We start from the raw sequence: 18,608 nt of genomic DNA, 5'->3' as shown, positions 1-18,608 counted from the left end.
AACTCGGTGCAGTTGATTAGTTTTTTCTCGTGGAGGGTGTACAGTTATTTTTAGCTAGGATGAAAATTAGCTAGAAAGAAGAAATGTGAAGAAACTTACGAAACAAGTCGCATAGATTCGTATTACAAAAAAAAAAAAGCAAATATTTACTGGACAAATAAACACAGATTATACATCAGAGCATTGCTTCGTCGTACGAGACACTCGGTATATTTAGGTCAGTCGTATCCACTGTGATTGCCAAATATTTGAAATTTAGGACGTTTTGCGAAAGCTTTTTCGGTAAGGTATTTAATTATGCATTGGAGCTGATGAAGATCTTGGAATAAAGTGGCTAGGTATATTAATGAGCACGAGTTCGAAATATATAATGTGTGAAAAAGAAGGTCGTGCCGCCCCGATATTGTTAATCAATGAAAAAATAGAAGAAAATATTGGCGGTAAGTTGTAGCCAGTTGTAGCAGAAGATTAGAATAGAAAAAGGATAAGCGGTGGGATTGATTGAATATCAGGGTTCGCGTTAAAATCAATTTGAGCGCGACGAGGCGCACGTGTAGTGCGTTCTAGGTATAATCCAGTGGCGGCTTTGAAAGAGTGGTGAGCGCCTCCTGGCGACCAGGGTAACGGGTGACGGATGACGGGTGACGGACGGGTGGCGGTGCTCGGATCTGTTCGGATCGTCTTCGGTACATACAGCGCGCGGAAGGATGCTTTTCTGGACCAAGGAGTGAGTGCGCGAGTGCTCACGAGTTACGAAAATCTTTCGCGGTGCATATTAATTGCGAGTTCTCTTCACCGCGTACCGACGTAAACGTGCTACATCGTTCACACCGTTCACACCGTCTTCTTTCAATCTATTCGAGATACGTTGACAGAGTGGTTCAGAAATCTTGTGATACCTACTTTGTTTTTCTTCGGGGAAACGTTCGATTGACCGAGGCTACGTTGACATCGTCGATGTCCAACGAAAACGCTGCACGCAACTTGTCGATAGTCGCAAGACGGTACCCGCCAGAATTTCGCGACGACGGCGACGACGACGACGTCGTCGTCGAAACACGGTCGCATCTTTCGTCACGCATGATCGGTCAACAGCACCTGTCGAGGTAAGGTGGTTCACGAGGTGCGCCTAATGCTTGAAAGGTTCTCGATGAGGTTTACGTCGACGTCGTCGCCGTCGCCGTCGCCGCCGCCGCCGTTGTTCTCACCGTCATCGTTGCCGCTCCACCTACCATCCTCGCCACGGCTGTTGTCATCGTCGTCGTCGCCGTCGCCGTCGCCGCTGTTGGTGCCACCACCGCTCCCGCCGACGTCGTAGTCAACCTTTTATTCTCCGTTACTGCTGTCATCGACGTCGTTTTCGTTCCAGCCGCCGCTGCTGTGGTTACCATCTTCGTGCTTGCTATTGTTACCATTGGCATAATCAGCCTGTGTCACTTGCCCATTCGCCACTGGCTCTGTGCTAAGGAGCGTTATTTTCTCTACATAAATCTGCTCGCAGTGTCCTTAGGGCAGGATGGCAGGTACTAAGACAGCGGGTAGCCCCTTGCAATTTAGACCTGTTGAGGTCTCTCAGGAGTTGCAGAATGGAGAGAAGTTTGTCAAATGGGATGAGGTACGAGTTGCATGTGAAATTTTATTGGAACTTCCCAACTGGGAAAAGGGATTGTTGTTTTACGGATAGTATTTCTTTCAATGGTTGGCTATATTTGAATTTTCTGCATAGGACTCTGGTATAGCAACTTTGGTTACGCTCAGAGTGGATAAGTTGGGTTTTTATCTACATTGGGTGGATCAGAATAACGAAATGGAAATGTTGGATATTGCTATAATAAGAGATACTCGAAGTGGAAAATATGCCAAAGTACCAAAGGTATCGAGTTCAACTTTGCGCAATTCAAATATCATTAAGTTAGTCATGCAAGTGTTAAGCGAGCTGTTCTTCAATTATCATTGTTCAGCAACAAAGATGTCTTGCCTTTCTATATTTATCATGTGCTTTCACGCAGATGCTAATGATGTGCAGCATCCCAAGCACAATAATTATTGAACAAATCTATAAATAGAATATTACCTACTTTATGTCCTCAATGTAAATCATTCTTTCTCACTCACACCTATTTCTGTGCACAATGAAAATAATTGTGGCTCCACGGAAAGGAGAACGATTCCAATCTATTATATTTTCCTATAAATCAATATGCAGTTTATAAAGGGGCTTTATACATGGCTGTTCTTTGCATCAGTAGCTTATTGTAATGCAAGCTATTATTGCTAACACAATATGCACATGTTAATTTTATAAGCACAAACTTTGAGGCAAAACTTTCTAGTTGTATACTTTGAATGGGCTACCTTGAATGAAGGCATGGTTTTCAGGATCCTAAATTGAAATCTCTTGTAACAATGGGCTCTCAAGATACTTTAGAGGAGAAGACGGTGACAATTTGTTATGGATCTGATTTCGTCAACATGAATTTTATTAACTTTTGTACAAAGCGCGCAGAAATCGCACAACACTGGACAGAACAAATTTTTCAACTTGCATATAATTTAACTCTGCTCAATACAAGCACAACTATGTTTCTGCAGAAAGCGCATACCAAACTTACACTTACAGCCGATAAATCGGAGAAAATTCCTGTGAAGAAGTGAGCACAATTTGTATATATGTGTGTATTGAAATTAATATGCATATATACATAAATGTGTACACATTATATATTGTTATTTCAGCATAATTAGAATGTTTGCGCAAAATAAAGAAGATCGTAAGCGTGTCGAGAAAGCACTTGATATCTCGGGTTTCCCTTCCGGAAAAGTGAGTTCAAATCTCTTACTCATTTAACTATATTATAAACATAATTTTTCTCTGTTGTAAATCCTCGTTCTTCTCGTTTTCAGAACGATGTAATATCGTTGCAGAAATTTCAGTTCGAAGATTTCTTTAATTTTTATAAGTCTCTTACTCAACGGACGGATGTTGAAAAGGTTTTCGAAAGCATTGTAGGCAATAATAAACGTAGATTAATGTCCGTCACACAATTTGTTGACTTTTTGAACAAAACTCAAAGGGATCCGCGACTGAATGAGATCTTGTATCCTTATGCGAATGAGGCAAGAGCAAAGGATATCATAAGTCAGTACGAACCAAATAAATGTAATGCGTTTCGGGGCCAGCTGAGTTTCGACGGTTTCTTGAGGTATTTGATGAGTGAAGATAATCCGATCGTTGCTTTAACAAAACTCGAATTGTCGGACGACATGGACCAACCGCTTGCGCATTACTTCATAAATTCTAGTCACAATACATACTTAACAGGTTTGTAGCTGGATCAAGCTTATCTATTGCTCATTTTTCTAAGGACCGTGCAGTCTTTTTCAATATTTCCTATTATATTAATAGGACATCAACTTACGGGGAAAAGTTCCGTAGAAATATATCGTCAGTGTCTACTTGCTGGGTGTCGATGCGTTGAGTTGGATTTTTGGAACGGAAAATTTGATGAACCTGTCATTGTTCATGGGTATCATTACTTTTATACTACATCTACTATTTTCGTGCATGTATGGTTTCATGCATGTTACTATTGGCAACAATTTTTCCTTGTAGATATACATTTGTACCTGAAATTTACGCACGAGATGTAATTGAAGCAATTGCTGAAAGTGCTTTCAAAACATCCGAATACCCTGTTATTCTCAGCTTTGAGAATCATTGCAATCCAAGACAGCAAGCTAAGATAGCTCAGTATTGCAGAGAATTGTTCGGCGAAATGTTGCTTGACGCACCTCTCGAATCTCATAAGGTACTGTTTAGTATGAACCTTGTTAATATCATTTATGGTATGGAACAGCATGAATTGTATCGTCGTTTGATGTTTAGTTGGAGCCTGGACAAGAGTTGCCGCCTCCAAATCTGTTAAAACGTAAGATCATAATAAAAAATAAGAAAAAGCATCATCATCACCATAAAAAGCACAAAAAGAAGCAACCGGCACAAGCGACAGAATCCGAGGAGGGAGCTCAAGAAAACGAAGAGAACGAAGTGGTGAATCAAACTGCTGAAGGAGAAAATGGACCTCCGCCTGATATTGTTCCTCAAGCCGAGTCAGGTGATAACAATGATGAACAAATTGGAAATGGAGATATCTCGCATCCTCCGATGTTACAGCAGAGACAAGGCAGCAAAGATAGCGCCCAAGATGATGATGGTTAGTACTGCAAGAATACACAGAATTTTAAAATGACATTAAAATATTTACTACTCCAGATGACGAAGAGGAATCGAGTACCGAAGAGGATGAATCGAATGTCGAAGACATTAAATTAAGAATGGGCGATAAAGTGCCTGCACCTGATAAAGTAGCATCTAGCGCTAAAGAAACAGAAGCGGGAGCAGAAATCTCAGCTCTAGTTAATTATGTTCAACCAGTACATTTTAGCAGCTTTGAATCAGCTGAAAGTACGTCTATACAACATCTATTTTTTAAATCCTTTTTGCGTTGTTTATTGTAAATTAGTCGACTTTTTCAGAAAAAAATCGCATGTATGAAATGTCATCATTTGATGAGAAACAAGCAACAACTTTGTTAAAGGAAAGACCACTAGAATTTGTAAATTATAATAAACATCAATTATCAAGAGTGTATCCAGCAGGTACACGATTTGATTCCAGTAATTTTATGCCTCAAGTATTTTGGAACGCAGGTTGCCAGCTAGTTGCGTTGAATTATCAAACGCTTGGTACGCATTGATTATATTTGATTTCTGTATTTCTATAAAACCACTGACACTTTATGCTTCTTTTATATTAGATCTTGCGATGCAATTGAACTTGGGTATTTTTGAATACAATCAACGATCTGGATACCTTTTAAAACCGGAATTCATGAGGCGGAAGGATCGACGGTTGGATCCTTTCGCAGAATCAACTGTAGATGGTATTATAGCTGGAACAGTTCACATACACGTAATATCAGCTCAGTTTCTAACAGACAAAAGAGTGGGTACTTATATCGAGGTAGATATGTTCGGTCTACCAGCGGATACAGTGAGGAAAAAGTTCCGCACGAAAATTGTTGCGAACAATGGTATCAATCCTGTATACGATGAGGAACCTTTTGTATTTAAGAAGGTAAATATTTATTTTGATAATTTTTTACATTCTCTTTTACATGTATGCGTAACAATATCATGCTTCTGTCATGTCTATCAGGTTGTTTTACCAGAGCTTGCCTCAATTAGAATTGCCGCGTATGAGGAATCGGGTCGTTTAATCGGTCACAGAGTATTACCTGTAGTGGGACTGTGTCCAGGCTATCGGCACGTGGCTCTTAGAACAGAATGTGGACAGCCACTTCCGTTGGCAAGTCTGTTTTTACATGTTATAGTGAAGGACTATGTTCCCGATGGCTTGAGCGAGCTCGCCGAGGCCTTGGCCAATCCAATTAAATACCAGAGCGAAGTAGAGAAAAGAGAGAAACAGTTGTCTGTTCTTACTGATTGTTTAGAGGATCCGTCAGAGGAAGTTGATGTAAGGTTTGAAACGTAAAGAGATCATTATCTACTAACAAAAATAACAAACTAACATCCGCGTACTAACATTTTCTAGGATAAGCCAAAAGTTAGTAATGAAGGAGCAAGTTCCTTTAAGCCAGTTGTAAGTGATTCGATTAAAGGGCATTAATTAATGTGCATTTATTTTATTTTGTGCATTCTTACATACCCTGTTTCAGGAGGAAACTGTGAAAGCAAAGAGATTACAGTCTGTGGGCGAGTTGCCAGCACTTGATCCGACCACTACTGTGGTGCATGGTAGGCCGTCTATCGGAGGTGTTAACACTTCTGATACACAGGATACTGAGGACAAGACACCTGCTCCTCCAATTCCAGTCGTTGACTCGTCTACAAATAAAAGTCCAGTCAATGCCAATGCCAGTGGCAGTAAGCATTCATTTTTCGTCCCTATTTATGATCCTAATCTAGACATAAAAATTATTATTCGTATCGTATTGTAGTGAGCGATGAAATAATGGCTGAGCCGTTAGAAAAATTAATGGAAAATAAACTCGTTAGAGAGAAAAAGATGGAGCTTGAAAAGAAGCTCGAGTCATTGCGAAAGAAACATGAGAAAGAAAAGTTGAGAGTGCAGTCGCAAAAGGGTTCGATTGACGGTGAAAAACACAAGTCAAAGTTCTATGTGAGCCATAAGTTGGTAAAGCGACTGTCCAGCCGTAATATGTAAGTTTTTATTATTTCTCGGAACAGAGAAAATGTCTATGCGAACCTCTGTATATTTGTATCTTCTCTACAGTTTTTCGAGCGAAGTGGGATTAAGCACGCTAGCACTGGCAGAATCTTCAGAATGTACGGATTTAGAAAATCGTGAAGGGAATGGTGGTGCACCGAAAGGATTGCCAAGGAGCCAGAGCGAACGTTTATTGGCTGTGTGTAAGGCTCACGTTCAACAGGAACACGAACTTCAAGAAAAATATTACGAGAGTCTGTTCTCGACCGTGGAGAAAGTCATGAAAACTTCTCAGTCTAATCAGTTGAAAACGTTAAGAGTATTGTTAGAACGAGAGACCGCGGATGTGATGAGAAAGCTTCAGGCTACGAGGCACGGGGAGGTGAAGCAGTTGGCAAAAGTGCACAAAGACAAAGCTGAGTTAGATCGTATGAAGAGGGAGGTAGCGAAGTCGACTGTAGAGAAAGGTGTGAACGAATGTACGCGATTGGCCAAAATTTACGAGAAAAAGAGGGCAGAGCTTGAACGACAGCACGAAGAGGTTCGACAGAGGTTGGAGAAGGAGAGGGCTAAGGTTTGATTCGTCGCCTTGTGTTTTCGTGACCTGTGATTTGTCTTTCTCGCAGTCCAATTAACATCGGCCATTTGTGTTCCAGGTCAAAGCAATCCTGATAGCTGAATACAACAGTCGTTGTAGCAAGTACGAGAGTGGGGAGTTGCCTCTGTCGCCATCCGGTGGAACCAGTATGCCAGAATCGCTCAGCGGAAATACGTATTGATTAGAACGATCAATGATTTAGTATATCATGGTCTCTAAATCGCTCAGTTTCGCGGATTCGCAAGTTCGTCGTGACGGTAAACCGTTTTTGTCGGGAATATGTGTTGCTGATTGACGAGGATGGTAGTTACGAGTCGCGCGTTGGTTGGTTTTCTGGAATGAAGGACAAGGGAAAAGGAGTGTCTATCGGCAGTGGTAGGGAATTTGTGAGATTTACTCTGTTACCTGTGTTTTGCTAACATAATTTTATCCAACTTCCGTGAAAGTCTGTTCTGCAATGTGTACAGCATTTACGAAGTGGTGTGAGGGTGTAGAGGAGCAGAGCCGTTCTTCGACTGAAGCATTTGATAAAAGGAATTGCTTCAGATACAGCTAGATCGATACGACGTGCAGTGTTCTAATCGTCTACGATAGGTATGTGCGTACGATATGAATTTCAGTCGTATACTTGCTTGTGGTTTCAAAGATTTGAAGTCGTGTAACGGGTTTGAGACAGTTTTCCTATTTACTCAACGTCCACGCTTCTTGGAAGTTCAATAACGTGAATCGATCGATCCTCTAATCGATCGTTTTGATCTCAGCAGGAAAGATAGCAATTGAATAGTGTATTGCGTTCAAACGCGATTTAAGAGAATGGTGAGTTTGCTCGAGTTCTGTCCTTTTTGATGCGATATTACTTTTCCGCACAGTATTAAACGCACTATTTCCTTGTTGCATTATTCGAGACCATTTTCACCAGAGTCGAGATTCAGTTGTATTCTCAATTTCGAAACGAAACTTCGGAAAGGTGCGGGTAGATCGAACGCGCATGGAACAGTTACACGATTCTAAATAAGAGAATAATATCTTTCTAAGTGCTACTATTTAATCTTGTTATTATATGTATAAGACGTTATTTAATTAGCGAGTCGATGCTGAATCGCGCGTTCCAAGATATTCTCAAGTTATAAATGATGCAGAAATCGATCAAACGCTAAATAATCGGATCTCAGGAAACTCAAACAGAGGGGGATGAGTAAGGAATAAACGTGATGGGGGATGAAGTCTTTTTGGCCTAGGGATGAGGGAATGTATTAGACGAACGGATAAAGAATATTTGGATGGCCGCGTACGTGATCTAATATATTTTTGACTGAAAGTACTCAAAGACATTTTTTCGAGTAGCCTGTATCCGTAAATACGCTAAAGAGATCGTATTGTATAAAGAAAGCAAATCAAAACAAAAAAAAAAAGTGGAGAAAAAGAACTATCAACGGGATCGTTTCCAACCATTTTTGTACCGTGGTTTCAGGCTACCGGCTATTTTGAGGCCGATGCGATACGATTTTGGGGGCAAGCCTCTTTTAGGAAGACAATCAAAAATGTTACTTCGTAACATTGTCCTTGTTGTTTCTAATCGTACAATATTTTAAACAACTCGATATTACACAAGCATATTATATATATATATATACATATATCTTAATATATATACATATACATATAATATATATATATATTCTTATTAGATATAACAGGAAATTAGGATTAAAAGTTAAGAAAAGCTGACACTTGCGCATTGTAAATCTCTTGTGTGATCCATCCCATTATTTATTTCGTAAACAATCGCCGAGATACGCGGGGAGTATCGAAAATCGCGAGCTTTTGCAAAAAAGGAGACTAACATGTGTATATATATGTATAAGTACACGCACACAAATATACATACATGAATACACATTCATATGCGCAAGTAGAGCGTGATCATTGTTAATGCGAAGAAAAGGGTACCTTTGCTATTATACAGAGTACTTTAAAATATTACACAAGATATAAGCCAAAAGAAGGTCACTCTATAAAAAGGGAAGAAATCGAAAATGTGAAAGTAAAGCATTTTGCATCTTTGATCCATTGTCTTGGAAAGGAATTATCTTCTGTTGGGTTCTATTGTGTATTTTTGAGGTATCCTGTATATATTATCGTCGTTTATGTTGCGAGGGGTTACGCACAGATTAATTCCCTTCTATTTGGAGACTGAATTCGATCCTGAATCGTTGATGAACTATTGTCTAATTGTTGGGTAGTTTTGCTGCCGTCGCTTTATTTATTTAATGAACCATTTTTTATATTCTGATGTTCATGGTTCCATCATATGTGTCTTTAAATATCCAGCAAGAGTGTGCAGATTGTGTAGGGCGCGAAAGCGTGATTTTCCGTTATTTAATGACGTTTCGTTTCGAAAAATAGGTTTATAGTTCTTCACGTTACATCCTCACATTCGTTTCTCAATCATTTTTCTTGGAATATTGTATTTGTTGGGATATTTTTAAAAATAGGGTTCTCCTTTATTTAGATAATTTTCAGTAAGATATTATGGTTTCCTAAGACAGCAGAATTCTTCTGGTTTATGCACGCGAACGATTTCTATGCGATAGAAAAAACGATATTAAGAAAAGTAAAACCTGACAGCAGGACTCGACATCCTGTAATTTTGCGGAAATGCGTAACGATTGTTTGCGCATTTCTTTTTAGTAAAATTGGTTGTTTAATTTAAGCGTAGAACAAATGCATTTTAGTTAATGTAGAATTATGAATATACCGTATGTGTTACATATCTGGCAAAGAAGTAAATTAGTATATAGACACTGGAGCTTAAGTCTTGGCTTAAGCGTAGGTTTAGACGTCTGTGGGGGCGGGGCGAATTCTAGACGGATGAAACATTAATTTTCTTTAATTTACACTTCTATTTGTCCGTGATTGCATTTTTTGTGAGTTACCATTTTTCTTCCCAATATAACGAGAGAATATGATGAAGTAATCGTACGTCGTTGTGGATTCGATCGATGTGAACCGATTTAACTGGGATAAAATAGTGATAATCCGTAGAAGGAGGATGAAGATACATGTATAACGTAAGCGTAAACGGGTATGTTTAATTAGCAACGGTAGCCGTATCGGGCTACCTCCAGCGTTCAAACGCGAAGGAAATCAATAGTACATTATAGTAAGTCGTACGAGATTATCGGAAATTTATACAGAGGAGCCTAGTTATAGTTATGCTTTTCGGGTTTGCACGCCAAACTATTCGCTAGGAAGTGAATCATTCTGTTCTAAAAGTTGAAATCCGGAAACTGTATCGAGGAAGGACTTGGAGAATTTATGAAATTTGAAATTGTTTGCACTGAGAAAGCAATGAAAGGGGCAGCTGTATCATGCGTAACTATTATTAGGCATCTCTATATTATCGTGTATGAATACATACATGCATGCATACATATATGTATACATATACATCTACATGTAATATTGGTATACAAATTATATGTGTCGATGTTTTCTGATCGTTTAGTCGCATCTGCACACGGCCGTCTACGATACCAACGCGATTGGATAAGCATTGGTATCGTTGTTGGCGATGCACGATTGCAGAAATTCTTCCAATGCGCTTTGTAGTAACAAGCGAAGCGCTTACAAATAATTGGACTGTGAGCTAGCTTGTTCCTCAGTTATTCAAGCTGTGTTACTCTGTTTCGTTCGAACGGAGAGAAAATTACGTGTCGATTACTCGTACATATAATTCGATATGTTCGCGCCTTTGGCTAACAGTTTCTTTCGGCTCGACAGCTTCGAAAGTCCTCCGTCAAAATTTCGTCGAGTTCGATCTCCACGCGCCATGCATTTTCTCCGTATATTTTTTCTCCGTGCGATTACTATAACATACGGATATATTCGCGCTCAGGACGAAGCGTTATTTCGTCCTCTTCCTATATTTCTGTAATACGCATATCGCATCTGACACACGCACGCACGACTTCGCAATCCATTCAATGTATGTGTTATTTGCGTTATGTATATTACACACGTGTACCTAACTTGTAAACGTAAGAAGTAGGTTACGAGACAGATATTATATATATTATATACATATACAATATATGTATATATTCACGTTGATATATTATGTGTTGTTGCTGTTGATGTTGTTAACGGTAGTGTAGCGAAAAGGTGGCAGTACTATTTAGTATATATATACACATATATATACATAGTCGTCGTTCATAGAGTTAACGGGAAGATTAGATTTTGTGTTACCTGTATTTCGAAACAGGTCGACGCGCGATCCGCACGTCCGCTTATCTATCGAAAGATCGTTTCGCGCGTAGCTTGCCAAACTCGAATGTTCCCGTATCGAGCGATCACTTTCGGTGGAGATCTGCGACAGTTCGTGCGAATCGCGCGTTCTGGTCGCGAGATGCGACCAATGGGTACAGATCTGTATCATGTGTAAGTTGTAGTTAGGATTGAAACACGGCCTATTGACGATCATAGCGGTCTGGCGTTGCTCACGTTCCTCTTCGAAATAGACTCGCGCGTTTCCGAAGGGACGTCCCCGTTCTCTTCCAGAGATTTTGCTCGGAAAATTCTTCGAGCCGCTTCCGATGCGTAACATATTCAACTCGACTTGTGGATGGTCGTGGGATCGCGGTCATCGCGATCTCGCGTTACTTTTACAAACCTCGTTTACTCTTTAACATCCTTTGGCTTCCGTGCAACAAGGATCTCTTTGCCAACAACGATTCTTCGTACCTGATACCGATTCTTCTATCGACTCAACGATTTCTTCTTAACCAAATCGAATGCCGAATGCGACAAGATAAAGATACGAATACATGAGAACGGGACACGTTTTTCCTCTGCCTTTCTCCGTGTAAGCTTTGCGTACGCGTTCTTTTATCGAGGATCGTCTGCTTGTCAATTCTTCAATGCTTCGAATACTCTTCGATGTTCTATGTGATTTTTCATGCTACTTCAGCTCGTTCTCGTTCTCTCTGTATAATGTTTGATAATGGACGTTGGTCTTTCGTTCACTTGGTGTCGAGCTAACGCTACTTTATTCGCGAACTATTCGCTTCGTCCATGGATATATCATTATCTAACGTCTCCGCTATCTTGCACAATCTTGCCAATAATTACTCAAGTTTCTTACCTCTGTATTGCAAGACAATGGAGCAATAGGCACCGTCGATATTCAGAACTTTGAAATGCTGAGTGTGTCGTCAATTATCTATTTCTTGGCCCGTTTACGATCACTTTTCGAGCCTGTTTGAGCTAAATTTATGATTCCCTTCGTATCGCAAACCGTAAGAAGCAAACCGTATCGATCCAAGCGGGAATATTTACGGACGATTAATAACGCTTGATCCGTTTGTCCCGCGAGGCGCGCACTCACGTTCCTCTTCTGCAAATTAGAACGACGACACCTCGCCGTTTGTTTTCCCTTCGCTTCCACCACGGTCGATTTTCTCGTCTCGTCCGTCACGCAACGCGCCGAGGAAATTAAGGGTTTCGTCTTTTCGTCGTCCACAAGCCGCTCGCTTTATTGTTAATTGCCCATGCACTAAACCGTGCGTACCTATTACCCGTAATTTACGAGTCGCTTCCACACTAGATCGGCCAACAGAGAGGATTTATTCGTTGTAACGTTCGTCGAGATTTTTCACCGATACATATTTTAAGTTGACTCACCGTACGCGACGCTGGGCGCGCGAATTGATTTAACGTGGCAATTTAATTTTCTACGGAAAACAACTTTCTTCGCGATACACGGGAGTAGATCTTAAATATGCGGGTATTTAAGTATACGATAGTAAGTTTGTAATTTCTGGCCGGGGTAACTCTATTTCCTCCCTTTAATTTTGCGAGAAAACGTAAGAGTATGAATTAGCACGAGTATGGCTGGTAATTTGATATCGATAATCTGTGATCATTTGATCTTTCTATTTAATTAAGGGATTTTTCTCGAAATTGAAATTCGCTACTCGAAAGAGTACGTAACGGTGTATCTCTCTCTCTCGGTTGCTGAAAGGCACAGATTGATGCGTCAATTGACGCCAATCTCAATGGCAGTCTTGCTCGTGACACGCGAGCTACTAGTCGATTCGCGCGGACGTTCCGTTCTCTTTGCTTTTCTCTGCCATTATGTGCATGTACGTTCTCTGCACGATCGATGTCTTCGCCATATAATATGATTCCTCGAGAGCTTCGCCCGATACCGACGCACACACAGTTTCACTCGTCTTCGGTTTCCGCTAGAGTCGTTTAACGCCTGACGATGCCATTCGTCGCGCTGACGCTCGCACAGAATTTTCGTAACAATAAGAATTTTTCGAATCGTCTTTTTTATATATACTTCCGTCTCTCGATGCGTTCCCTTTGGACTGTTACTGTATGTTTCGGACTATTTTTCAATTTTTACGCATTTACAATTGTTTCCGCTTGACTAGCTCTGTCTGTGTTTAGACGTACATATTAAGGACGATGTCGCGAAAAATCGACATTTTTCTATGCGACATCAGCGTACGATCCGTAAGAGAGAACGTTACAAAAGTTCGCGAACAGCGGTAGACTCGAGTTGCTTCCATTTAGAATTACGGTACCGTTTTCTTGATAGATCCGATAATTAGGTATTTTTTGTGATTTCTCTAAAGGGACGAAGAGAATGTCTTCGATGAATCGAATCAAGGATCATGTTGTCTTTTCAAATGTCATGTGAAACTAGATCGTCTCTGTCGTGCGACATTTTTCTCGTCCTACGTAGCAATTACATTGATCGGATGTTGAGGAAATGTCAGTGTATCGAAGCAGGTCGATGTTGACGGTTTCTAGCTGACTTATAAACTTGGGTGTATTTTTTAGGAAGAAGCGTTAGATAAATTGTTACTCCCTGTATATGGATATCCGTAAGCACCGCACAGATGCACTTATACCCGTGCGACGATGTATGAGTTTTAACGATATTCTATAAATGGCTGTACCGTATTGTAAAATCAAAGATAAATAGTGTACAATAAAGTTTAGTGTTGTAGAAACGATGTCAAGTTGTTCCTTGCTTGGACCACTACTTGTTCTTTGCTACCTTTACTAGTTTGCTACATTGACATACTTGGGAAGGTGTGCAGGTGTTCATTATTTAATAAAACACCAGAAAGTTCTCATAAATTAGAGCAATATATTTACACTCAACAACAATTACATTTGTACGTGTCCATTCTAGACTTACAGCAACAGTTTTGTTACAAAATATTTTTATTTAGTCATGTCGTAGAAGTGTCAAGTTCTTAGTCAATGCCTCCATCCATACTAACAGGCTTCCTCAAGTACGCCACGAGGATGTGATATATGTCCAAGATACTGTACTCTTGCTGATCGTTATCAATATTATTTCGAAAATGGATTTTACGACTTGCTACTTCGCGACTCAAGTCGTTGTTGAAATCCTCTTTAAGGTTTTCAGGAACTCGCGAAGTGAAGGGATTTACTGCGAGTACGTAATCTGCGAAAACGATTATTCCTTGGTAATAATTTCTGTCACAATCACAAGTATGTTTATTTGAAATGAATATTGTAGGGACTATACCTTTAAATATATCCAAATTTTGGTAGATGTAGCTCCTTTCCCTCCTGCTACAGTGTAAGACTTCGAATCCTATCTCTTCCAGCATCTGCCTTAATGCTATTCGTGAATCCTTGCATCGGTGAAAGAAGGGCACGTAACGCAATGCATCCTAGAAATAGGTTCAATAGATTTTAGTCGACGTTTAATCGGAAAATGGGTGAGTGTATGTTTCATTGCTATAACCTGCGTATATGGCTTATATTGTGAATAAGTTGGTAGCCTCGCATAAGCGTCAAAACCATCGTTCCAACCCAGAAACATGATTAAGGCTTTCCCTCCTGGTCGCAGTAGCTTATACGTGTTTTCGAAAGCTAGCCTATATTCGATAATAAAGTTAGAATCAAATTTTCCGCCAAATTAATAATACAAGATAAAAGTATTGATTGAAAGTACCGCACATCCTTGCACCAGTGGAAACAGTAGAAGGAAAATAAGTTACTGTACTGGCCAACTAATTCGTTTGATAAATTTGTAGTTTCAATATCCAGCTGCATAAATGACAATCGTTTTTCGTCGCTATATTTTTGCCTCGCGTAATCGATCATCGATTGCGATATATCAACTCCTAAACGTATAGTGAATTCTTAATGTTCGATGTTTTAAATCTACTTTTTGATTCTCTTACCGACTAACTCAACTTCTGGTGATAATCTACGCAAGATCAAATCCATGGTAACGTTTCCTGGTCCGCATCCAATGTCTATGCACTTGCCCTCCATTTCTGATAATTCCTTTTCGAATTCTTCCACGATATCTTTCGCGTCGAGGTACTGAAGCTTACTTCTGTTTGCGTACATCTCTGGCTTATGCATATTCGTAAATTTGGCTATCGGTGTCGCGTAGAATTATTTTCTGTATCTCGAAAAGCACGTCGGTGAATCGACTAGCTTGAAATATCTTCGTGAAAATGATAGAAAGTCGAAAAGAAGCAAAGGATGTTGCGCGGCATACAGGCTCAACGTGTCACTGAATCTTCGACTGAGAAGTTTTTAAGCCGACTTTGGTATTTATATTCGACGAGTCGAACACGCAAGCTTCCGTCTCCGCCCTTCTATTTCATTCTTCTTGCCTCTTCTTTTCTTCGGCGTAGTTTCCTCTCCGCTCTCTTTTCGTTTCCTGCATTCTTCCAATCCGTACCTACCTCAACCGCTGAGTCTTTCGTGGACGATGAAGTTCAATGACCTCTTCTTTTAGAGGCATTGAAATGCGTTGTCCTCGAGAGGAGCGCATCCGTTCGTTTACTGTGTCTACCTTCTAATGTAATTGTCTTTGCCTGATTTATTAATCGATTATCCCCTCGATCCCCTAAGAAAAATTAGCTTAAAGTTTTATTAGCTGTACAGTATAGATTAAAAAGTCTTAAGAATGGCCTCTAATTTCTCGTCGTTCGATACATACCTACTTGTCGCATACATTTCTTGACTCTTTCCACGCAAATATTTACCCTATGTGCTAGTTTCTTCCGCGACTCATCGTTAAGGTGTGGTTAAGAAATTGAACCGTCAGCATTGTCTATCATCCGCGCAAACATTATATTTTCACCCGATTAAAAGCCGCCCTCGTTATTCCGATGGTTCTCCCATCGTACGTGTATTTTCTTTTCGCTTGCCGATGCCGTATTTACCACGTTCATGTGCCGTTGTTATTTTTATATGTTCCCGCGCCCTTTCACGCCGCGAAGCGTGATTAATAAATTAAATTGGAGCGCGATATTTTTCTTTAACTCGTTCGCGATCGCCATCCTCGACGTTGATCGGAGGGACTCGGTGTCCCTTTAGCAGTCCTTATCTTACCGTCGCCACGTATTTGCGATTCGGACGTTACCGTATTTGCGTATGCGTGGACACACACCGCCTACCCCCGAGAAACGATCCCTTCTTATCATTCGCCTTCTGCTTTCATCCTCCAGTAGCTGAGTGTTGCATGAAACACACGCATTCCTGTGCTCCGTGCTTAATAGGATTGATTCTCTTCATTCGAATACGTAAAAATTGTCCTTTTCGGTGGCGTTATTTGAACTCGATGAGTATCGAAAGTTTCGAAGGCCAAACGCTTTTCGAGCTCTTTAATGTGGCGTATAAATAACGTGTTAGACGTTCCAAGTTTAACATCCGCCCTGAACCAGCAATTTTCCAGGAAAATGTGTCGGATTTTAAGTAGTCTATAGTTCAACTCATACAGCTGACCTGAATATATTACTAGCAGTTATCTTTCATCGTTCCATTGGTCATTCGTATGCTTGTGGTTACAATGCAACGGATGTGAATGAACTCGCGCATACGAGCGACTATATTTTCGGTATCTTGCTTCTCTTCTACCCACCTGATTTCTTTGTTTAAGCCTTTTCTTTGGTTCGCGCGTATCGAGTGCAAAGGCGGCGAAGGGAACGAACGGCTTTGATAAATGACTGACGCGGAAAAAAATCCGCGTCGATACATCTTGCTCGGGACGATGTGCTCTCGTGGTTCGAAAGAGAAATTGGGACGGTGGAAAGCAGCAGGGGTACAGCAGAGAAATCTTTTACAGTTTTCATCTAAAGGGTGAATCAGCCCCGTAAACTTTAATGATGGAGCGCTGAAACTATACATGTAGATGCAGACACAGACGTAGCCTGCGTGAAAAACCGAGTTCGTCCGTTCGAATTCTCCAGTGATATCCGGTTGATCGGAGGAAGGAGCTTCGAGTTTGAAGTGGCTCTCGAGACTTCCTTCGCGATGCTTTTTGGCTCGTGGAAACATCTCGGACGATCGTCTGTGACTGGTGGGGTCCGTGGCCCTCCCGCGGATGCGTGCTTTATCGGAAAACACTGAGTGAGATATATGGAGAGATTATACGAGATGGCGTTTCAGAGTCAAACAGGCCGCTATTCTCCGCTCCGTCAATTATGCTAATTTCGATTGCCGCGAGATTAATGGAAGAAGGCGGCGTCCCCTTGGTGTACTCGCTTCTCAGATTCCTGACGCCGAAGATTCGATGTTTCTTCCGCGTTCGATCGACTGTGCATAATACACTGAACTCGTAATTATTGCGTGTTACACGCTGGCCTTTCTTGACACTGTTTCGTTGTTACAGAAAACTGAAACAGTGCTCCGACACGAGAGTCCTTCGTTCCCAGCGATCTTGGGCAACCTTTTGTCCTGGAGTCCCTTTTTAGAATCTCTTTCCTCGAGTTCTTAGCGAAACTTATCAAACATTTAGGGGAAAAGGAAAGAATAAACGTTGCGAGTAACTACTTCAACCTCCGCTGCCTCGCAGTCTCCTTATTTTCAGTCCTCGCTCTCATCTCTGACGCAGGTGACCTCTCTTCTTTCGCGACTTGCCTATTGTTCGAAATTCTCCTCATTCTCCGCGGCACCATTGTCCTGTGACCGAGACCTTTCGATTCTTCGTTGACCCCGGCAACTGCTTCTAAAATTTCGTTCCTATTATTGGAATAATCGTTCCTAAAGACGGAGTTCCCTTTCGGTTCGCCGAGCTAAATTCGTCGAGATAAATTTGAAGAAGAAAGTATGAGAATTCGGTAGGAAAGGTCGGTAGTTGGGTGAGAGGGGGGACGGGAAGCCTTGCTCGTGAAAATATTCACGGGTTACGCTGCGCGTCGGCTTCCACGGCTGCTTGTATGCACGCTCCTTCTTCGTGGAAGGTATGAAAATCCATACAGTCGCTCGGAGAAAATATCCGTCATTTAAAATGGATGGATTTAGGTGGATATAAAAGTGCGAGGGGTGGAAGAAACCGGTGGCAGTGCGAGAGGGAGGCCCTCGGAGGCTCGGTGACGGGAGGTTGGGTGAGGATGGAGGCGACTACTGAAAGTCGGTAGCGCGTCGGTGGAGGTGGTGGAGGTCGGAGATGGTGGCGGCGGCGGCGGTGGTGATGGTGGTGGTTGCTGGTGGTGTTGGAGATTTAAGGGAGACATTTTAAATGGATGGTTCTCTCGGTGAAGCCGGCCGCCTCCGGTATTATCCAATAGCGTGGCTCGTCTCGCGACCCCGCGTTTCTACGTAAGAGTTCGCGAGTATCTAGCTCGAAAGAATTACATCTTCACTTGCTTTGTCTTACTGTCATTTTTTTTCAGTCTTCTAATTCTTTTTCTAATAAAAATAATTCTTTCGTTAGCTAGTCTCCAAATGGGACCAGACTTCTCT

At 41.1% G+C, this 18,608-nt stretch overlaps 2 protein-coding genes across 3 annotated transcripts; one reads left to right on the top strand and one right to left on the bottom strand.

Moving 5' to 3' along the window:
* The first annotated feature begins 1,397 nt into the window (after window positions 1–1,397).
* Plc21c (Phospholipase C at 21C) lies at window positions 1,398–7,180 on the top strand. Of its 2 annotated transcripts, XM_076383487.1 has the most exons (17): window positions 1,398–1,615; window positions 1,727–1,873; window positions 2,380–2,651; window positions 2,737–2,821; window positions 2,905–3,322; window positions 3,407–3,527; window positions 3,614–3,809; window positions 3,887–4,214; window positions 4,274–4,465; window positions 4,537–4,746; window positions 4,818–5,137; window positions 5,219–5,536; window positions 5,615–5,662; window positions 5,739–5,946; window positions 6,021–6,243; window positions 6,317–6,824; window positions 6,907–7,180. In XM_076383487.1, the coding sequence occupies exons 1-17, from the start codon at window positions 1,517–1,519 to the stop codon at window positions 7,027–7,029; spliced, it is 3,816 nt and encodes a 1,271-aa protein (XP_076239602.1). In that variant the 5' UTR covers window positions 1,398–1,516; the 3' UTR covers window positions 7,030–7,180. The 2 variants fall into 2 exon arrangements, with proteins under 2 accessions (XP_076239602.1, XP_076239603.1); XM_076383488.1 differs by lacking the exon at window positions 5,615–5,662.
* A 6,885-nt stretch (window positions 7,181–14,065) lies between these two features.
* Window positions 14,066–15,275, bottom strand: Jhamt (juvenile hormone acid methyltransferase). The gene is made up of 5 exons (XM_076383033.1): window positions 15,089–15,275; window positions 14,857–15,028; window positions 14,647–14,779; window positions 14,425–14,572; window positions 14,066–14,340 (listed from the first exon to the last, which is right to left on the bottom strand). Exons 1-5 carry the CDS (start codon window positions 15,273–15,275, stop codon window positions 14,126–14,128), a joined length of 855 nt encoding a protein of 284 aa, XP_076239148.1. The 3' UTR covers window positions 14,066–14,125.
* Window positions 15,276–18,608: the final 3,333 nt, after the last annotated feature.

The sequence above is a fragment of the Calliopsis andreniformis genome, chromosome 8 (genome assembly GCF_051401765.1).
Source record: "Calliopsis andreniformis isolate RMS-2024a chromosome 8, iyCalAndr_principal, whole genome shotgun sequence".
Lineage (NCBI taxonomy): Eukaryota > Metazoa > Arthropoda > Insecta > Hymenoptera > Andrenidae > Calliopsis > Calliopsis andreniformis.
Note: the sequence above shows the minus strand (reverse complement) of the source record. Positions and strands in the feature narration are given on the sequence as shown.